Source organism: Megalopta genalis, chromosome 11 (genome assembly GCF_051020955.1).
Source record: "Megalopta genalis isolate 19385.01 chromosome 11, iyMegGena1_principal, whole genome shotgun sequence".
NCBI classification, from domain to species: Eukaryota; Metazoa; Arthropoda; class Insecta; order Hymenoptera; family Halictidae; genus Megalopta; species Megalopta genalis.
The window spans coordinates 8,857,445-8,881,230 of NC_135023.1; the positions used below are offsets into that span (position 1 = coordinate 8,857,445).

General features: G+C 41.9%; 1 protein-coding gene across 21 annotated transcripts in view; it reads left to right on the plus strand.

Moving 5' to 3' along the window:
* Window positions 1–23,786, plus strand: part of Liprin-gamma (liprin protein kazrin) — a 239,525-nt gene that overhangs the window by 67,147 nt on the left and 148,592 nt on the right. Inside the window, exon 1 of one of the 21 annotated variants that reach the window (XM_033480133.2) lies at window positions 23,487–23,647. The exons of 19 other annotated variants lie outside the window; for them this stretch is intronic. Coding sequence is in view for 1 of the 2 variants with exons in the window: in XM_033480139.2 (XP_033336030.1) it covers window positions 23,599–23,647 (49 nt within the window). In the remaining variant the exon portion in view is untranslated. Of the gene's footprint in view, window positions 1–23,486; window positions 23,648–23,786 lie in introns of those variants that run through there. One more of the 21 variants, XM_033480139.2, reaches the window with a different exon arrangement.

A 23,786-nucleotide genomic window follows, 5' to 3' on the forward strand; every position in this document is an offset into this window, starting at 1 on the left:
AGATCTGACGAAAGTGCGGTTCGTATTCTCTGTCTTGAAATTATCTTCATTTTTATTTTTATTTCAGTTCTGATGTACTTTATATTGCCATGGGCAGCTCCTTTTTATGGTAATTGAAATATAGTGCCGTTTCTGTATTGAATAGAATATTTCAATTACTATATTTCAATTGCATTTCAATTACTATATTTCAATTACATTTCAATTACTATATTTCAATTACTATATTTCAATTACACTTCAATTACTATATTTCAATTACTACATTTCAATTACATTTCAATTGCATTTCAATTACATTTCAATTACATTTCAATTACATTTCAATTACATTTCAATTGCATTTCAATTGCATTTCAATTGCATTTCAATTGCATTCCAATTGCATTTCAATTGCATTTCAATTACTACAAAAAGGAGGTACCCAGAGCAATGTAAATCAGATCACTGACGCAACAAAAATTAATATATACATACATTGAAGTGGCAACGAAAGCCACCGAAAAATTGGGAAATGGCGTAGCACATCGAGCCGTAACAAAAGAAATAAAAGAAAAGCGTTCTATTCGACCGAATTCTCTGAAACTGCAACTGCTGCGACCGGGAGGGGTAGGGCGGGTAGAATGCGACAATTACTTCGGGTTCCTCGAAAAAGTCGACAGAGCGCCACCGATTCTCCGGGCAGCCGACGAATGTTATCTTCGCGCGCGCGCTCGCCTTCCAATTGAACCGTTTCAATTATCCCCGTTTAAAAGGGGTAGCGAAGAGACGTTCACGGACAAAGGAGTCATTTCGCGTGAAACGATTACACGCGGAGGCCCCGGGATCCGGCGTGAACGTGTTACGCGAGTCCTCGTGAAAAGAAACGGCGCGGCGGTCGTAGGAAAGCGGTCGACGGGGACGTTGAGCCGGCAAACACGTGGCATTGTGATCGGCTCCGCGGGCCTTTGTCGAATTCGTTTTCGAAAAAGCAGCGAACTAGCGCTCCCTGAATGCGAGAAACGCCGCCGACAGAGCGGCTCTGTTCTGTCAAGCACACATACACATACACACACGCGCAAAACGCAGACGCACGGCCGAGCGCTCGCGCGCCCTTGTACACACACTTTCTCTCTCTGTCTCTCTCTCTCTCTCGCTCTCGCTCTCGCTCTCTTGTAATACTAAATCAATATCTGGCGGTGGGGTGACCTCGTATACAGGGTGTTTCGAAAGCAGGCGACAAAACCGCCCTGTTATCGAACGGGCATCGGCATTGTTTCAAGGACTCCGAACGGAACTTGAAAAATCGATGCTTATGGCGCGCTCTACGGGGACTCGCTAGAATGCTCGGACGCGTGTCCCATCGGATTTGAAACGTAGAATTTATGGGAACTATCAGACCTGTTTTGTTATTTATTTCGCCTAATGCTCGCCGCGCGAACGAAACTTGGGGGATGATACCGGGGTAAGGAAGAAGCGCGGTGATAAAAGTTATGATTTAGTGTTCGAGACGGATTAATTTGCTGTGAGATAAATAGATTATTAAGATAAGATATTATATTTTAGATTAATAATGTATATTAATATTATTTATATTAATATTCGCGCGAAGATAACATTTGTCGGCTGCCCGGAGAATCGGTGGCTCTGTCGACTTTTTCGAGGAATATAATATATATTTCTTATATAATATATATTATATATATTATATATATTATATGAGATATTTATATAATATATATTTTATAATATTTATAATTCATATATCTTATATAATATATATTATAGATATTATATATTATATTATGATATTAGATAATTATTTGTTTACTATATTGTACTGTTGATGCATTGTTAACGTACAAACTTCAAGAAACGCTTGTACAATAGTAGAATTATTAATGATTACAGCATAATAGCAGAATAATTAATCCGAGTACTTAATATCAGAATTTATTACAGCGTCGTCTCGTGAAGTCCGTCGTTAGCTTAACAAAAGTGCGAACAAAAACGTAGAACATCGCTCACGAATTGTTTCTAGCAATGTAGTAAACTTGTTCGAACACTCGGCGCACCGAAATTAATAATTGTTGTTTCATGGACGGAAGAAAGAATCTTTTATCCGGATCATCGTCAACGAAACTCGTAGCTCGAGAAACTTTCTATTGTTCGTCGATTCGAGGACGAAAAAAAGAAACAACAGGGAAACTTCGCGGCAGAAGTTTCGCGCGAAGAATCGTTGCTCGAGAAGGAAGGAACGTTTTTCGAACGGAACACGTTCGTTTCTTCCTCCGTTACTCGCGCACAGTCGCAGTCTAATTACAATTAAACCGTGCCCCGCTAATTGCATATCAATTGCAACGTGATTTAATTTACAAAGCGTCGTTGCGTCGATAAACGGCGTGTTATGCGCCGGCGTGTTAACACGCCGTGTAATTGATTTAATTGCTGTAACAAGAGGTAGGACCGGGGAGGAGGAGGAGGAGGGGGGAAACGGTGAATTTTGTCGCGAAAACAGGACGATTGTTAACAATTTCCATCGGCGAAAACAATGTTGAACGTGGTCGTCGATAAAATGAGCCGTGTAACGCGACGCGGGCCCGACGATCGTGAAATATTTTCGGAATTTCCTCGGCTTTTCGGAGGAGTCACATTTCTGTCCGGGAGGGAGGGTGGCGTAGAATCGAGGGTGACTCATGAGAACGACCCCTGCGTCGCGACGCTGCTAATGCCACGGCCGGTTTCTGCAGCGTAATGCCGGCTACGTATCCCGCCGCTCATCGGTTTCTGTCTAATAAATCAATTCGCAGGTTTTGTGCCGCCGCCGAGAGTCCGGTAATTGACGAATCGTTGCACGCGCGGGCGTTAATTAATAACGACGCATCGATACTTTTCACGTCGCTAAATAACGCTCGAACGTCGACGCGCCGAATAATAATCGCCAAATGGGAAATCTACGCCGTCGTTGAACAGCTAATAATTGCTGTTAATAACTAGCCCCGCGAATATGATGTTAATTAATTGTACAATATGGAGGGCGACATTGACGGAAAAATTCGTAAATAAATTCGTAGAGAAAATTATAGATAATTTCGTAGGTTAAATCATAAATTCATGGAAATAATTATAGGAAAATTCATAGAATAATTCACAGAAATAATTGTAGGAAAATTCATAGAATAATTCACAGAAATAATTGTAGGAAAATTCATAGAATAATTCACAGAAATAATTGTAGGAAAATTCATAGAATAATTCAAAGAAATGATTATAGGAAAATTCGTGGAATAATTCGTAGAAATAATTATAGAAAAATTCATAGAATAATACATAGAATAATTCGTAGAAATTATTATAGCAAAATTTGTAGAATAATTCGCAGAAAAATGCCCAGAAAAAAATTGAACAGCCACGTTGAAATTTATTGTCTCGAGGATACTCAAAGAAACATAAAAATGTTTCTCTACAATGTCTATAATTCCTGATCTATAATTTCTGTAAAGTAGCAGATTTCACAACCGTTCAAAAAGCATTGAAATAATTCATTTTCTTCCCAAAACAAGATCTCGTACTTTTGTCTACTTCTGTAGCAATATGTGTTCCTTCCAAGTGCAATAAAGTTACTTTCTTCATTTGAAGCGTACAGAAAGATTGCAAATTACAAACAGAATAATCGAAAATCGCACTAGAACGAACATTTATCATCGCCAGAAACAAAGCGAATAATGACTGCGGCGAATAAGACGATCATCCCCCGCGATTCATCCCCCAAGCGTTGGCGCGACGGATCGAGCATGCGCAGATCTCCGGCAGAAGTAAAAAAAAGGTGAAAATAATTCTAGCAGCACGAACTATCGTAGAGCAAACACGCTATGCTGAATAGATCGGTGGAAGGATCGGACAGCGCGCACGTCGGGCGGCTCCATCAGCGTTATTAAGGTGGCGTGTCGTCGCCGATGGTACGCAAACACGGCTTTCGAGCGGCTCTGGGATAGGAGAAAGGTATCCGGAACCGGGAAAGGAAGCCGATAACTCCGCGGCCGAAGGGCCGGGGTCGCGGGGATGGCGTGTGCGCCAGGGCTAAGGTCCGCTTGGGGCAAGAGCGCAAGGGTAAGGGTCGTGCGTTCGTCACGTGCCTGGGCGTTGCGTGGCTCCATTCACGGTCGTTGATACGTACGTCCCTGGATGGATCATGCCCGAGAACCATATTGTTGCGCGAAGGACCCGTAACCGAGAAAATAAATGTGTCGGCCGGGGCTTGGTTAGCGGTGCCGGTCACGCCGTTGTTAGGCGAACGTTGAAATTCTGTTAGCCCCGTTCGCGATTACGTGGTACCCCCGCGCCATCGAAACTTTCTCCGCCTGGTAAAAGGAAGGAAATTTTTTTCCCGGGGAAAAAATTTACCGCGAACGGAAATGGAATTTTATCGGAGGAAAACCGGCGGAAGAAGCACTCGCGCGCGCGGTGCCTGAAACAACGCAGCGTTGCGATTAAAAAAAGAAGGAAGATGCTCGCTGGAGGGCAGGAGATAATTCCGGAAGAAAGAATTTAATATCGTGGAGATGGAAAAAGTCTCCGAGAAGTAAGCGAACGAATGGACAGCGGATTTTTACGTTTATTTGCGACGCGGATGGTTAAAATGCGAAATGGGAAACGTGTAAACCGGTCCGTGGACATTTTTACCTTGCTTTTACGATCAACGAGCTTCTGGCTGACAAATAAAGCTTTTGTTTCGGTCGAATTCGCGTAAAATGCTGTGTAAAATTGAGAATTCGCACGGAGACCCGCGGTCCAGCAACGAATTTTACAGCAACAATTTTCCAAAAGTAACTTAAATAAAATATTAGAATTATTTTAAATAGAAAACAGAATTATTTTAAATAAAATTGTTCCCTACAAATCTAACAAACTGACGAACTAACTAACAACAATAATAATATTATCAGTATCACCGCTGCGTAATTTCTTGCACAAAAATACTGCATCTCCGAGCAAATAATAATTGTTAAATAAATCATTGCGTGTTATTGGATTTCTGATTTCTTTCGACAGAAACGACTGCGTCGAAAACAAAACTGCGAAAACCGTAGAAGGGTTTGAGAATATATTCATATTACACGCAACTTACCTGAATTATTGAAAGAGCAAAAATATTTTTAGCCGACTGTTTGCAATTAATTTTGCATAAAAATCCGCAGTTCGCTCGTGACATTTCCTCGGGCGAGACCCCATTCTGTTCCGTCAATCTTCTCGGACAAAAATCGCGCAAAAATTCGCGAACAATGCGACTGTAACGGCGACGGGGACGTCAACGATGCGCCTAATTTGCGACACGGTCGTCCTAAACGCCGAGGAACGAGTAACAATTTCGCCGGGGCAAGTCGCGCGAGAAGAAGAGCGACGAGAGAGAGGCACGAAAAAAAAAGAAACGCGACGGCGAGTATTTCTCGGGACACCCTGTATTAAGGACACTCGGTATTCGCCGGGCGTACACTTGGCCACCCTCCTCGTGCTCGTGCAGTTAGTCACCCTGTTCCACCCTCGATTTTCCGACCACCCCCATCGTCGGATACAAGGTGGCGCGAAAACACGAGCGAACGAGCGTCGAGACTCGGGGAAAAGCAGCCTCGTTCTGCCGGAAATTCGACGGTGATTGCGGGCGGGCGGGATCCAGACGAAAAAACCGGGGGAATGTTGCTCATAATCGTAAGTCTGATCCTGGATTTTCGATCGGCCGCCGTGCACGCGAGGAGATCCCGGTATTTTCTTGATTAACCCGGCCGCCCTGCGCGGCGAAACATTTTTTCGGGCGGCTTTCATCGAACCGGGGTTACGTTCTATCCGTGCGACTGTCGTATAAAATCTCTCTCTTTTTATTACCTCTTCTGCAACGAAGGGTACACGTGGATAAATAAATAAATAAAATTCATTGATCAGTAACTGATCGATTAACCCTTTGCAGTCGAGCGGCGACTCTAAAGCGCCTTCCAAAACTGTAATCTCGCGTTAGAAAATAATTAAACAATTTTAACGCAATTTTAACCCGTCGAAGTTATTATTATTATTCATTCCAGAGTGTTTAGAACGACGTGTCGCAAATTGGGCGCATCGTTAACGTCCCTCCCGCGACTATAATCGCATTGTTCTCATCGTTCATTCTCATTTCTGCGCGATTTTTGCCCGAGCAAATATATTTTCTACAAAAAAACTGTCAACAGCTGTTTCACTAGTCGCAGAATACAATCCCACGTGCACATAACGCGCTGTTATTATATAATAACAGAAATAGGTCAAAGAAACTATTTTACGAACTCTTCGAATGTTTCCACCGCGAAGGGTGAATTATCAATGAGACATATTTTCGCTCCTATTTTTATTTTAACCCTTAGAATACCCGGCAAGGGTTGCAGCGGACACGTGCGCACGTTTCCTAGATCGGATCGCGTTCGCGGAATAAATTCGGAAGCGGGGGCGCGCGCGCGTGAAAAATAAATCGAGGCACAAGGGTCGATCCGCCAATTTCCGGCGGGCCTGGGTTCGCCGTCGATTGTCTCGAAAACGCGGCGGCGGTCGGCCGTGTTTGCGGCGAATGGATAAATCCGGTTCAGCTTGTCTCATCAGAGAGCGCAATATCGCCGGCGAGGCGTTCCATCGATTCGCGTAACTTTCGCGAGCGCGACGGCCGGCCGTTGTAACTCTCGGACGAAATGAAAACGAAGGAAAGCGGGGCGAGCGCCCGGTGGAAAGGAAAATGGAGGAGATGCCGGGAATCCTCCGGATATCGTATTTTCTCGCGGCGCATTACACTCCGGGGCTCAGCCCTGGCTGGCCCTTCTCTCTCCGTCCCGTCGCTGCCCTTTGCAACGTCCTGTACCGTCGACGCGACGCTGCTCCTCCCGCGCCGACGAGCTGAAACGAGGTTAGGGGAGAATGACTAAGTGCGCGGAGGGTGGGTCACGTGGACTCGGGGATCGAGGGGCAGGATCCCTCTCTCTTTCTCTCTCTCTCTCTCGCGCTCTCTCTCTCTCTGAAATTTCCCTAAGACTCGTTTAACCTCCTTCCGAACGCGGTCGAACGACGCCTCTCACGCTCCGCCACGAGTATTTCGGAAAACTGGCAGCTCGTTTGCAAATATCCTGCTGATACCACGTCGGTGACTGAACGCTAAAGTGCTCCTTGGTCGCGCGGGTTGGCGAATTTTGTCCGCTGATTTCTCTGGGTCTCTCGTGAATCGCGACGTGTTCGCCGTGAAATATAGTGCGTGGCGTTTTCTCTTCGAACGTGGCCGACGATTTCGACGGTGCGTCTCGTTTATTAATAAAAAGTGGACGCGCTGGTTGCTGGAACACGAGAACTGCGTAAATATTTGTTTTAGTTTTGAATCATTTTAGGGGGTTTCGAGCGAGGCAATCGAGCGATTAGATTTGTCTAATGGCGTTTTTTAATAAGTGTCTTGTACTTCGTCTGCTCATTTTTGACGTAAGTGGAGTAAATGTGCTGTTGAAGTATGAAATTGTGAAGATGCATGGAGAATTTAATGATATTTTTATATGATATATTGTTATATTACTATTATTATCATATTTTTATATTATTGTTATATTATATTATTATAATATTGTAATAATATTGTAATATTATAATATATTATTATATTATTATATATATATATATAATATTCTCTAATATTATAATATTATATTATATTATTATATTATTATATATATATAATATATTGTAATATTATAATATTATAATATTATATTATTAAGAGAAAAACAGTTCATTTTTATACAATTTGTATTTCTCACAAGCTTGTTGAAAAATGTTTCGTTTGCACGAAGATCCGCAGTCTACTTGTCACAGTAATTATCGAGATTTTATTCGATCGACGTTCCATCGAACGATACTGTGCGAACAATAATTGCCATAATTTCATAATTGTCATTATTTCATCTGAAAATGGTAGATTTCAAGTATATAATAAGCTTGAACGTCGTTTACGACAACGGATGATTAATGAAGCTTGAAACAAATTACAAAAAAGAGAAAAACAAAGTACCATTTGCAAGACAGCTGTAGTTTTTTTTAAAATAAAACTACTGTATCAATCGCAATTGTATAAAAAGGGTATGATGCAAGTTATACTTTTTTCCTTAGCGAAGTTTTAACGTCAACGGAATCTTTGAAGACCTCTTATTCTCTTGCTGATTGCGCGACAATAGAAGCCCGAGCACCGTTTAAAATTGTTGATTATCCAACGGAAGCTGACAAAAGGCGAAAATATCGGGTCCGGAGCAATAAATTTCAGTCCACTTTCCGGTTCGTTCGCAGTCGAAGCTGCAATTGCAGGAATAAATCGCGTGTAGACAATTGAACCGGCTGATGGTGGGAGGGGGTGGGCGGTGGTGGTGGGGGTTATTTTGAATTCACGATATAAGAGAAAGAACCAGCCGGCCAGATCGATGTCTTAATTGCGATCGAGCTCTGTCGAGACTTTATTTTGTTCCCGCTCGGATATCAATTAATCCGCGATCGGACGATTAATTTTGCCGTTAAATCGGAGAAACGATCTTGTTCTTTCACGGTCATAAAGTTCCGTCTAGCTGAATGCCGCGTCCGTTCCAACGGAACGCGCGATCTCTTCCGTTCCAGCTGGAAAATAGTTGCCGTTAAATTGGGACCCCGGATTGATTGCTGAATAATAAAGAAGCGAAAAGTTATATCGACGAGTACATCTCGTTTTTGGAACTGTAAGAAATTACGAGATTTTGCAACTACTTAAAATTCTCCCCGATTAATAATTATAATAATATAATAGAAATAATACACTGATAATAATATAATAATATAATAACATAATAATATAATAATATAATAATATAGTAATATATAGTAATATAATGATATAATAATATAGTAATATAGCAATACAGTAATATAATAATATAATAATATAGTAATACAGCAATATGGTAATATATAATGATATAATAATTTAATAATATAGTAATATAGCAATACAGTAATACAGTAATATAATAATATAATATAATAATATTCTAATATAGTAATATAGTAATGTAGTAATACAGTAATATAGTAATATAATGATATAATAATATTTAATAATATAGTATTATAATAATATATATAATAATAATATAATAATACAGTAATATAGTAATGTAGTAATATAATAATTTAATAATTTAATAACATGATAATATAATAATGAACAACATAATACATAGAATACAATAAATAATACAACAAATCCTCCCCCGATTATATAACCGCGAGAAATTCTCAGATTCGCAAATTCCCAGCATCCCCGGCGAGTCATTAATTTCTGCGAGATCCCGGAAACAGTTCGAGCGAGAACTGGCCAAAATTCCGAGCACAGTGAGAACGGTCTGCGGATCCGTGTAGTCAGCTGTTAATAACCCCTGAACGAAAAGGAAGACCATTCGCCGCAGCAGCCGCGAAACGGAAGTAGTCCCGGGTCCGTATTACGAAACCCATTCGGCTCGGCCCGGGGACGAAAGCGGGAGCGAAAACAGGAACCAATATATTTTTAAGCGCTATCAGTGCCGGAACGTGCCGCGGACGCCTTCGCCTCCTTCATCCCTCCGCGCCTCTCGAGGCGAGAGCTCGCCGATCTCCAGATGGGCGGCTTGTTAAGTCTTGGCCACGGAAAACAAGCTTGCGGACCGACCCCTCCTCGGTCTTCTTCTCGCAGCGAACGCCTGTAACGTTCCGTGGAACAGCTGTCGCGCCTCGTAGTAAAAACCAGAGGCGAGACCGAGGCCGTGCGCCTCGTCGTTCCCGAGCATCTGCATAGATGAGGATCGTCCCGGAGCCGGGATACACGAGTATCCGGACGCAGTGGTGTCCAACTCGAACGGTCGAAGTTTTAAGAGATTCCGGGCGCTCTCCGATGTTCGCGTTACCCTGTTGACTTAGGAGCGTCACTTCAAACATTTCGACGCGTCTCCTTCGACGTTGACTCGCTCTCGTAGCCTGCAGCCAGCGAGTTCTCTGCTGCACTTATAATTCAGTCGGAGTCGCGTGGACGCGTCGTCTCTAAGCACCGAAGAACTTTGACCAGTTTTCGGATTGGTGGCCTCTCGTTGGTTCGCCTTTGAGCCTCGCTGGCCTGGATATGATAGTGTTGCCTCCACCTTGCCCCTCCTCTGCCTTCCCCCTAATCTTGCTTCGTTAGTTCCAGCTTTCTACTCCGCTTCCGTCAGGTTGGTACACTTCGTTTGTCATTAGAGTTTACTCGTATCGGCCTCTTTCTTTTGTTTAATTTCGTTGCAGTCGTTTTCTCGATTTCGTCTCCGCTGCTGCTTTTTATTTTCTTGCATTAGTTTTCCATGCATCAGAGTTGGGCAAAAGGTGATCCGATTAATTATCAACGATTATAACCAATTTATAATAATTTGCGATGACTGACGAGTTATAATCGTCAATCATTATATTATAAATTGTGTTGTAAATTGTATTATTAATTATATTATAAATTATATTGTAAATTGTATTATAAATCGTATTATAAATTAGCTATAATAACTAACGAGTCATAATCATTAATCGTTATTCAGATTACTTTTCGCCCAACACTGCCGTGGGATAACCAATTAGCTGCGTCGCCTTTGATTCATTTTCGGTCGTAATTAACTTATTTGTCGACTTATTTGCCGACTTATTTATCGACTTATTTATCAACTTATTTGTCGACTTATTTATCGAATTATTTATCGACTTATTTGTCGACTTATTTGTCGATTTATTTGTCGACTTATTTATCGACTTATTTATCGACTTATTTATCTACTTATTTGTAGACTTATTCGTCGAACAAGACATACGAATCTCCTTCATTCGGAAATAAACGAAATCGGAGAATAAAGTAAATTTATCCTCTCCTATACTTCGCCTCCAGCATTCCCCCCCACTTTGTCTATACCAAGTTCCCCTACTGTGTTACCATAATTCTCCCACTCTATCTCCATCAGTTCCCCAAAATGCCTGCATCGCAAGCCCCACGCTACCTTCATTAGTTCCCCCAGTTTGCTCCCATTAATACCCCACTCTATTTCCTCCGGTCCCCCTCCCACTTTAGCTAGTCTTTTCGTCATGGTTCCATGGACATCCCGTAACGTCCACGTTGACATCAGGCTCTTCACACGACACGTTCCCCCCTGCGCAAACCGTGAAACGAACAAGCGCCGCGTTATTCCTACGTTTTTACAGCGATCTTGCACCTTACGCTGTGTCTACGCGCAAGAACAACGCGAGCCAGCGAAGAGTATTTTTGTTTAGTTCTATTTTATTCTAATTTCTTGTTTGATTCTATTTTATTCTAATTTTTTTGTTCAATTCTATTTTATTCTAATTTTTTTTATTCAATTCTGTTTTATTCTAATTTTTCTATTCAATTCTATTTTATTCTAATTTTTTTGTTCAATTCTATTTTATTCTAATTTTTTTATTCAATTATTTTTATCCTAATTTTTTTATTTAATTCTATTTAAAAGTTTGATCCAAAATGCGTTTAAAAATTGCAGAAACTAGGCACAACCGTATAAACAAATTAGCGAGGTGAGATCCATATTTTTTGTCAACTTTAACAAGTTGCAGAAAATTTGTTACAATAGTATCTCGAAATTCTTCGACACTTCTGTCTGTCGCATATTCGTCAGATCCATTTTTGCCATAAACGCGCGAACATCCAATTACAGTAAATTGGCGCCCCAATTGGCGCTCAGCTTTTAAACAAAAATGGACAATTTTGGAAGATCAAACTAGCCTCGAGCCTCGAACAATCGCATCTCCTCTTCCCAAATCGTCCAATTTCGTCCGAAAGCTAAAAGAAAATCGTGAAGAATTTTCTGCGAGAGTCGAAGTCGAATAGAAAAAGTTACAGCAAGAGTTTCGCGACGTTCAAAGCCGTCCGCAAACAAGAAAAAAAAGGAAAAGAAAACGATCGCGACGACTGCACCCATTCGGTAGCAGACTTCCGTGTCGGACACGTTTCTTTCGAAAGTACGAGCAACAGTAACGGCTGAGAGGAGCTGTGCTCGGAGATGTCTGTCGACCGAAGATGTTTAGTTTCTGGAGCAATTTCCAAGTCGACACGTAGCATAAAGCGTGCAAACAGCCCCGACCGTGTACAGTACTGATCCGGAGGATGATGCGCATACATATTGGCACCAAGACGACGACTACGACGACGACGACGACGAGGAGGAGGACGACGAAGACGACGACGGCGCGATAGGTCGCGGAGAACTTCACCACCTATGAATGCACCGAGGTGTTTAACGAGAGCTGACACGTTTGACGCACTTGCAATCCACCCACGCGTCGTCTACTCTGCTTCTTCGGCAATAAGGCGAGCTGCTCGTATGCGAGAGACGTCTCGGAAAATGCGGGTCTGGTTGTGAATCGCTAACGAGACGGGACGGGGAGTTTTATTCGAACGCTGCCCGACAGGTTAACGTTCAACTACAAATCAACGTAAACGACCCCCTAGCATTTTTAACACGGTTTCCGCGATGGTTCCGCCGTCCTCGGTCAAGACGTTCTTTATCTAGACGATCGTGGGCTGACGTTCGACGTTTTGACGTTGATATTCGCGAAGCTCTTGATTTTCCTGTGGGATTATTTAATTAACTGGTCAGGGAGTTTTATCGTGGATAGAACTTAGTGTAAATGATTATAGAGTTCGATATTTTTATGTTTGCTGTTTTTGGTATAAGATTAGTTAATTGATAGTTCAGGAAATTTTAACATAGACTCGGTGTAAATGATTCGAGAGTTCAATATTTTTATATTTGTTGCTTTTGGTATAAAATTAAACCGAGTGTAAATAATCCGGGAGTTCAATACTTTTATGTTTGCTGTTTTTAGTACGAAATTAGTTAATTGATAGTTCAGGGGATTTTAACATAGACTCGGTGTAAATGATTCGAGAGTTCAACATTTTTATATTTGTTCTTTTTGGTATAAAATTAAACCGAGTGTAAATAATCCAGGAGTTCAATACTTTTATGTTTGCTGTTTTTAGTACAAAATTAGTTAATTGATAGTTCAGGGGATTGTAACATAGACTCGGTGTAAATGATTCGAGAGTTCAATATTTTTATATTTGTTCTTTTTGGTATAAAATTAGTTAATTCCCCGAATATAATTTCTTGAAATGTCAGAGATTATTAACGTAGATAGACTGAGTATAAATAATTCGATAATATTTTTGGTATAAAATTAGTTAATTAATAGTTCAAGAAGTACCAACGAAGATAGACTGAGTCTAAATATAATCCAAGAGTTCAACATTTTCGCATCTCTTCTTTTCAGTACAAAATCGTTCAATTAATAAATTAGGAAATTTTATACAGTGTATTATATAGTATAACCTATTCAATATCATTTGACACTTCGCCTCCGTCGTTTCTATTACAAAATAATCAAGTAATTCGAGAGTCTTAACACTTTCGCATCCATCGTTCCCGGCGCAAAATCACACAATCGACAATTCAGAAAGTTTCGATGTCAGATCGATTTCAAGCGACGAGCGAAGAGTTTGACAATCGCAGACGGCGTTTTCGTCGGCAAATCGCTCCGCGTTTCGTTACCGTTCCGCGGGATTATATCGGAAAGCAATTGCATTCCGGTTTTAGCGCGGATGGAATCTGCGCGGACGTTTCGCGGCAACGAAATAATTCGATTGGCCCGCGAGGGCGACTAGATATCGCGGCGATTAAATATTCATGACAATGAAATAATGTTGCAATTTATCTCGTTCGAAACGAATTATAGCCGCGCTCGTCAAATTGCGAATGAAATATTTACCGTCGCGGGCCCGGACACGTTGCTGCAACGGGGCACATTGTCATGGAAAATTGTGACCGCCGCTTTGTTTCATCAACGTCCAATGTTTCAACGAAGCGGCTTTGTCGGCTCCTCTTCCGCTTCCATTTCCTTTCGATCGTGCCCCGCGATCGAGCTAAATTTAATAACAACAATCGCGCGCGAATTCTTTGCGCCCGTTAAATTACACAGAGAGCGTTCGACGATGTAGCGTACGACTTCTTTTTTTCTTTCTCGTACGTCGGTCATTTCGTTCGTTACAAGCGAACCGGGGATTTTATGCGTAAATACGGCGAAACGAATAATGGACCGCGCGAGATTTAAAACAGTGAAAATATTCGACGAATTAGCGAGCAAACGTTTACGCATTATTTTCAACTCGCTCGGAATTTATCGAGGGCGGAGAAACATTTCCGTTCGACTCGCGTTCGTTGCAATCGACGGTCATTTTTATTTCGCGCAACGATCCGCGATTCGGCGAACTACGAACAACATTCCGGAACTTTGTTTTTTAACATCGCTCGCGGCGATGTCTCTCCCCCCGCCACCCTTAGATCGGCGGCCGGCGATTAAAATACATACAGCGAAACAAACGCGCGAGGGTCTCCGGTAAATGCGCGCAGTCCGGCGCGCAACGTTCCGGCGAAAATGAAAAAATAATTGAATAAGAACGCGCGGAGGAAGCCGGTTAACGAGTGCCAGGGGAGGGAAGAAGGGCCGGCAGCAGACAGCCCATGGGGGAAATTCGTTATTTATGAACTCGGAAACGCCTGAAATCCGAAAGGTCCAGGTGAACCTACAGCCACCACCTGCTGCCTTCAGGGCCACCATAAGCCCGGTATGCCGTGCGGGCCACGTGGGTCGCCCGGCCAAGATTCGTGAAAAACTGCCCCCGAACCCTCGTCTCTCGGCCGAGGGAACACCTGCGCGTCCGAAAATCACTCGGCCGAACCGTCCAAACCGTCCGCGAAACGAAACTTTTTTACCGAGTCGAGCGTCTTCGATCTCAGGACGTGTTCCCGCGAAGCTACGTTTTCTCTAGGAATTAATAACGAAAAAATATTGATCGACGACGTCGGAGAGAGTGATTCTTTCGAGAAAAAGAACGTTGATATTATATATATATATATATATTTTTCTCATGGCAAAAATTGTGTTTTGCATTATTAGTGGCATTGTTGTCTTCGTGCAGGTAGTTTGCAAAATTTATCTCGACTTTATAACGCAGGCGCAGCTGGTATTTATTGTTCTACTAATAAATGGTGCTCGTAAACTTTATAGTATTTATTACTTTTGTATTCGATATTTATTCTATTTAATATTGTTATCGTTATATCATTATTTTATTTTATAGATTATTATACTATTATTCTATTTTATAGATTATTATTATATTATTGTTATATTTAATATACAATACTTTACATATTATTATATATTATTATTATATTATTATATATATATTATATTTAATATACAATACTTCACATATTATTATATTATTATTATATTTAATATACAATATTTTACGTATTATTATATATAATTATTATATTTAATATACAATATTTTACGTACTATTATACATTATTATTTTATTTAATATTTACACCTCGTTAATTTTTCTATGCTCTGAAACTGCAGCCGCTCGTTTTTGTCGTAACTGCACCGAAGAAATAAAAAATAAAACAAAAGCCGCGGGAACGTTGCGGCGGATCCTCTGCGCCTCCACGGTGTCCCACGGTGTTCCACGGTGGTTTTAACGTGTACACGGTATTTTGACAACGACGACAACAAAGCGAAGAGAACGCGTTGGCAGGTTCATTAACCGCGGGGATTACCGCTGTGCTTTACAACGTGTCGCGTATTCGCCGTAATTGCGCGAAACGGCGCGGCCCGGCCGCCGATAAGTATCGGAATAATTAGCAATAAAATTTCCTTACGTCCGTAACCCGTCCAGAAGTTATGGCCGCACGCGAATTTACGAGATTACACGTTGTCCCGCCGATTTATGCGTTCGAAGGAAGACCTGAAAACTTTAAGAGGATTAGTTGTCGCGTTTATCGCGCGGAAGGGCCGTGTCGCATAAAGTGCGACACGGTACGGATATGTATGTATATATGCACGGCGGGATCGCTTATAAATTTCCATGGGAACGGTTCCTTCGCGCAACGATGGTTATTCGAATCTCAACATTCTGCGCGGCAAATATAAACAGTCCGCGAGCAAGTCGGTCTATTACCGGCGATGATTTATCCCGGGGGGACGCGGCAAGATTGAAAAATGTAACGCGCGCTCTCGAAGATGCGAACGCTGATTAACACGTTCCGTGCCACGTGTACCATCGATGGTACACGCTTGCATGTTTACTTAGTGAACTGAACAAATTGTTTACAAGAAATTTAGAACCGAAAAATCAATTTCCACCGCAAGAATGGACGTTGATAAGTTTTTGTTACGTTGTTATGTGTACGAGAATTAATAATTGCACGTAATACATCAAGTTTTAGTAAAATATCAAAGTGTGAAGATTCGAGTAAAAAAAGCTCGGCACGGAACGTGTTAAAACGCGATTTACAGTAATATGTCTCCCTAATCGACGCTCGGATTGTACACGAAAGTGGACAATTTGGGAGGAGGAGATACGATTGATCGAGTCTTGCGGCAGATCATCAACAATTGAGCCGTTTACTGTGAAAGTGGCATAAGTCACTTTGCCGTGATGAAAAGTGGTGAATTTTTTAATGTTTATACGAAATTATTTATACCGAGGAAAATATCAGTATCCTGAGATAACAAATAGAAGTAAATCTTCTCGAAAGTTAGCAAATATGAAAAATGTAGGAACCGTAGAATATGTGGAAAAGGTTCAGAATATATCTTAGAAAATGTGGAAACTTCTAAAAGACTCAAAAAATATAGAATATCTAGAAAATATTGCAAATATGTTCCAGAAAATCTAGGACACGTAGAAGATATTGCAAATACATTGTAGAAAATGTAGAATGTAGAAAAATGTCGCAAATATGTTGTGGAAAATATGAGAACACTGGAAAATGTTGTATATATATTAAAAATAATATATTATGTATATATATATATATGTTGCAAATATGTTATAGAAAATATAAAACACATTGGAAAACACCGTAATTATATTCTAAAAAGTATAGAATATGCATATATAAAATAGAAGAAAGTTGTAAAATATCGTAAATATATTCTAAAGAATATAGAATATATAGAAAATGTAGCAAATTCATTACAGAAAATACTGCAAATAGGTCGTAAAAAAATATAAGAACCTTGTAAAATCTCTTTTAAAAGATATAGGACATACGGGAAAATGTCGCAAATTAATACACCGTATAAAATGTAAAATCTCTGTAAAATCTCTGTAAAATACAATGAAAACATAATGGAAAATATAGAAAGTATAGAAAACCGAGACCGTACAGAATATCCGGAATACAATTTCATCCTCTACGGCGAGGTAAAACGGCCGTGCGCCGCATAGAGAATCGGCAGAGGCTAATCCCGCAAATGAATCTGCCAGGAGCACTAATTGATTATTCAACATAATAACGAGAGAACACCGGCGATGCGCGCGAGCAGATTACCGCCGACAATGGAACCGAAATTCGCGAACTCCTCCGTGAAGATCCGAGAGAGAGCGAGAGAGAGAGAGAAAGAGAGAGAGAGAGAGAGAGAGAGAGACGCGGCTCGATTTACGAACGGTAGGTTTCCGAACGTTTCATGGTGTCCCGTGTAATTTGTAGGTACATAAATATCGAGGCACTTAAATTCGCGAAAGCCAACGGTGCACTCTCTCCGTGCCCTCTCTCCCGCACAGCCGATATTTATTGTCCTACTAAATGCAGCTCATAAACTTTATTGCCTCTTGTCCCGCGACCGGAGAATATTATAGTCCGGCGGATCGGCCAATTTCATTCGGCCTGCACTAGAAAACCACGCCGGAGTGTTCTTCGTCTTTCTTATTTCGACCTCGTTAACCCGTTCGAGGGATGCGCGTCGATGCGCGCGGGGTGCAGTTCGCGCTCGCGGACGGGAATCATGCTCCGCGTGGAGCACGACACGCGACACCTGCAGTTTAGTGTTGCATCTCTGGTCGAGAGTACGAGGAAAGCTATGCTGGACCACGCGAATCCTTATCCTGAATTCGATAGATCTGTATTAGGTGCCATTTTTAATTGTTCTTTTGTGATCTATATCGTGAATTAAAATATTAAGTGTTGGATGACCCTAATTTTCGACTAGTTTCCAATATTTTGTATCGTGACGTGTTCCAGCGTACTGAATTATAATATTAATATAAATAAAATAATAACATAATATTAATATTATTTTCTCATTGTGATGAATTTTAATTTTCTGCTGTCAGCTTCGTTAATTAAATTAGTCCAGTCATATGACAATGCCACTAATAATGCAAAGCACAATTTTCATTATAATTAAACACAGAGAAACGTAATATTAATATTTACTTATTTTATTTGATCTTTCTAAGTTTTATCTTCTTCTGTAATTCTTTTTTTAATTTGTTTAGACATTTCGTGGTCAATATCAGCGCTGCTATCTATTATTTATTTGTGAAGAATTGTGCTATGTTAATAGAAAAGCGGACTTAGACTGAGATTCGTTTCAGAACCGTCCAATGCATATGTAGGACACATTTCCCTTCCGAGAGATTCCTTGATCGATAAGATATTCATGCGCTGGATTTTCAGCGGGGCACATTGAATATGCAATTAAGTATTGACACGACGTCCGAGGAAATGTTAAATATAAGATCGATTAAAAATGAATTCACTGGAACGACGCGAGTCCGCTGAACAATTCAGTATCGGCCGCGAAATAGGTTATTTCGGTACCGGGTCTTGATTCCTACAATTACATCAATCAAAATTAACGTCACATTACATTAGTTAAAATCGAAAAAGTAGAAGCTGTTCGCGAACGTGTCAGCCGAAATCAAACAACGCGAACCTCAATTATGCACGTTCCCATCTAAAAACGGAATTTTCCGCTCCACTTTACAGCAGTGATATAAATTGTCTATCGATTCCCGCGAAATTTCCGAAAACGAGTAGAGACTTCGTCTGTTCTCCTTACTACGATTCTCTTTACCCTTTGGGGACCAAAAGTATTTCATGTTTCGAGAAGATAATTGATAAGTGATCAAGAATTGACTAGTAGTCAAGGATTGACAAGTAATCCAGAATTGCCAAGTAGTCAAGGATTGACAAATAGTCAAGAACTGGCGAATAGTCAAGGATTGACAAGTAGCCAATAATTGATAAGTGGTCAATAATTTCTAAGCAGTCAATAATTGACAAATAGTCAAGAATTGTCAAGTTACCAAGAATTGCCAAGTAGCCAATAATTGAGAAGCAGTCAAGAATAGGCAAGTAATCAAGAATTGGCGAATATCTTATAATTGATAAGTAGTCAATAATTGTCAAGTAGTCAATAATTTCCAAGTAGCCAATCATTTCCAAGTAGCCAATAATGGCCAAGTAGTCCAGAATTGACAAATAGTCAAGAACTGGCAAATAGTCAAGAATTGACAAGTAGCCAATAATTGATAAGTGGTCAATAATTTCCAAGCAGTCAATAATTGGAAAGTGGTCAAGAATTGTCAAGTTACCAAGAATTGCCAAGTAGCCAATAATTTCCAAGCATTCAAGAATAGGCAAGTAGTCAAGAATTGCCAAGTAGCCAAGAATTTCCAAGTAGCCAACAATTGTCAAGTAGTCAAGTTCAAAGATTTTTCTACTCTTGTCCACTCCATTCATCCAAAGTTTCCGTCCAGATTTCACGTTCTCATCGATTTCTGCCGCCTACACGACGTCGCTGTTCCATCGACAGACTAAGAAAGTGAACATTCGGTTGCACTCTACACCGACAACAAAAACTTTGCTAACGACCAGCTTTGTTCAACATCGGCCCAGATTGATGGACCATCCGATAGTACTCCGATAGTCGGAACTACGGAAGCTTAAAAGTTGCTAAAAATCCTGTCGCTGTCCAGCCGTCGGGCGAAAGTTCCAGACACACGTATCCGCGGGTCCCGGGCGACCCGTGTCCCGGGGACGGGGGAAATGGGGAAAAATTTCATTAAGATTCTCTTTCACCGTTTCCCGTGACTGTTGACGGTGGCCAGGGGTCGGATAGACAACGGGGATCAGAGGAATTCGCGAAAGCTGATTCCGCCGGTTGTCGAAAGTCCAAAGGACACGGCGCAGAGGACGATAGATAGAGCGAGAGAGCGAGCGAGCGAGAGAGAAATAGAGAGCGAGAGAGATAGATAGATAGATAGATAGAGAGAGAGAGAGAGAGAGAGAGAGAGAGAGAGAGAGAGAGAGAGGAAGAGAGGGAATCCGACTGAGGATCTACGTGTCGTACATTATTCAACGAGAGCAGGGGATCGGACCGTCGTCGTCTTCCTCGTTTCGGTCGCGTCGCTCCCGTTTCGAGCGTGGCCGTCGCTCCAGCTTCCGACCTTCGAATTTCTCTTGCTTTCGGCAGGGCGACGGAGAATATCGGGAGCTTATTGGAAAAGCATTGGCTCTCGAGGAGGCGGCTGGCACCGCGCCTCGCCCCCGCTTTCCACTCGAGATAAGGGCTGAAGAGGAGCCGGCGGGCGCGCGGGGCGGCCGAGGAGAGGACTCGAGCCGACTCGGAATTAGCGGCGAGAGAGTTTTGCGCCGGCGATAACGCAAATCGTATTGACGCAGGAATCGGTTGCGTAGCAAGGATCAAGGACCACCCCGCGATCCGGCCGCAACGATCCAGCCGTGATTTATGTTTGTTCGAAGGGAACAGAGGGTCTCTGCCGATCCTGCGTCGGCGGCCCGCGAAATTCTTGTTTGCCGATGCGCTTTGCCGTCGCGACCACGTCTTCATGAATTTGTACAGATATTCCTTATATACTGATTAATTACATTTATTTATTCTTTATTATTTCTTGATCGGCGGATGTCAATCGTATTACGACACGAATATTAAAATAACCTCGACTACAACAGTAATTTCTCCCGAAATTGCCAGATTTCGGGTTGCCGCGAATTTCCAATTCTACCAGTCGTACGCCCGTGTAATTTATTGCTGCGCCGATGATAAGGGTCGTCGGAGCCAAGTAAGGAAAATCGCAAGGTGCAATAAATTCTCCCTAATTCGCGCCCAGATTCTGCAGAAAAATGGATCGTTTGAGAGGAGAATTTGAGTCTTTTGAGACTCGTTTTTATAATTACAAATCGTTAACGAGTCGCAAGGCTCGAACAATCGTATCTCCTCTTCCAAAATTGTCCACTTTTAGACGTTTGTCTCGCGGTCATGATTTTTCGTTGACGAGTTATAAATAATATAAGAGAGATAAAGCAAGGCATCTGCAAGAGCGTGATTTTCGGCGCAGCAGGTGCGCTTTCTTTTGCAATTCCTCGGTCTGCTTAGGCGCGGATGCCAGGCTATCTTATTCGGCGGGTCGAGTGGGTGCTTTTGGTAACGATAAGGTGGAAATGCAGCCGGTGGACTGCGACTTCTTATTGTGTCGGCGTGTGGAGGGTTCTTTCGGTAACGATAAGGCGGCACTGCTGCTGGAAGACTGTGAATTTTGCAATTCTTTGTGCCCGTTTTATGGATCGTTTTGGAAGATGTATACAGCGGAGACCTTCGCGCTGCTCCCGGAAACAGTTGCATAAAAGATTCTATGCAAATGGCGGTTCGTTTATAATTTAACGATTCTAAGAATCCATCTTGCAATGAAAACGGTGAAATAGAGAGAGAGAGAGAGGGAGAACTTTTACATTTCATTGCACGCAGGAAGGAAGAATTTTTCAGCCGAGGAAACTGCGATTGTTTAATTTATCATATCGTGCCTCGAACAACAAATAGAGCCGCAACTTTCGCGCGATCAATTTGCGGAAATGCTAATTTCGCGCGAAATACGCGTCGTTCGATCCGCGAATCTGTTCGCTCGCGCGTCGCAGATTCGAACGAGCTTGAACAATGGCCACCCGAGAACGATACGAGAAATTAGCGGAGGAAGTTCGCCGGCGTTTGATCCGCACAAAAGGAAACATTAAATTCGACCAGATACAATGAGCGACTAACTAATAGATGGGTACATTGCATCGGGACAGAGGAAATCCGACAGAAACGGTGGATTGTTTGTTTTAATCGTAGCTTAACGAAGCCACTCATTGCCGATGTAAATTTCCTCTTGTTAAGGGTTCCGTGCATCAAAACGCCAATTACAAGTAATTCGCGGGTACTATTAGGCATCCAGCATGGCGAGGCTATGCGAACGATTTGCTGTTTCAAAACGACCATACGCTGCAGATCGCTGGTAATACGTTCGCGCGAACCGCAGCTTCTAAATCCGATGCTCGACAAACGCGCGTTCGCTATAACTGTATCGTTTCTCTATTAGATCGTCTCTGTTTCCAAAGTACTTAAGTTAATAAGTTAAGCATCTTAGTAATTTACTTCAGTTTAGTAATATGCTTCTACTTTATCAGAATTGTAATTTTACTTCGGCACGTTTTCTTCCAACTTTCGACTATTATATGGTATAAATGATTTTGCAAATAAATTTGCTTCACAATTGAAATTACGTAGAAAAATATCCAACAATGGGAGAAAAATTATGAATAAATTCGTCGAACAATTTCTTTCAAGACGTTTTAGCATATAAACAAGCGTGGAAACATGAAAATCGACTCGACGAATTGAAACAAAAATTCCTTGGATAAATTGAAAAAAAAAACGTCGCCGTACAAACAGATCAAAAAATTGACCGCTGGAATTGAATTAAAAATATTTCCTGGACAGATTGAAAGAGAAATCACCGTTTACAGTAAATATATAGATCGAACAATCGACCAAAAATATTTCCTGGACAAATTGACAGAGAAATCGCCATATACAATAAACAGATCGAAAAATTGACCGCTGGAATTGAATTAAAAATATTTCCTGGACGAATTGAAAGAGAAATCACCGTATACAAAAAAAAACACATAAAAAAATTGACCGGTCGAATCGACCAAAAATATTTCCTGCCCAAATTCAAAGAAAAATCGCCGCACAAATAGATCGAAAAATGAACCGGATCGAAAGAAAATAGAAAGAAAAATCGACTCGATCAATTGTGAGTCAAATCGTTCGATCGAACCGGATGAAAAATTGCCAGCAAAAATTAAAAAATTGTCCCGAATAAACGAAAAGAAAAATCGGCGAATTCGCGGCAAATAATCGAAGGTGGTCGATCGAATCCGAGAACTTAGCATTACTTGCAACCAAGCAAGCCATCGCGACAATAAAAAAATCCGGAGGAAGGATCTGGTCTGGTGGCAGCCTGGTGGCCGATTGTTTCCTCCTCGGGAGAGCGAGCGGCCCGAAAACGCGGTCGGACGATAATAGCCGGCACGATAATGACTCTGCGAAGCGGAGTCGTTGCTCAGCCGCTGACGCGCCGGGTCACCGGTAACCCTGGAACCCGATCCAACCGTGGCTCGAGGGCTCTTGTGCCGAGGGGACTGCCCCTACCACGAGAACCGGGCCCGGTGCAGGGCCCGAACAGGTCCGCGGCAACAGCGTCGCTCGAGCCTCTCCGCCTCTTCTGTTCTCAGTTCTCCGGCGACCGGTGTTCAGTGTGCTCCTCTCGGCCGTGTCTCTCCCGTTGTGTCAGTGTCGTTCCTCGGGCCCGTTTCTGCCTAAATGATCATCGAAGCAAGGCCCACCGTCGTCCGGAATGCCCCAATGACCGGTAGCGTATCGAGCTTTGCTTTCTAAAGAAACCCAAAAATACTATCGAACTCCGGGAACCGGCTTCTTCGAACGGTGAAGAATCGAGGACTCGAGAAGAATCCTGGACTGTGGTCCGGGTTTAAAGGGCCCACAAGGCC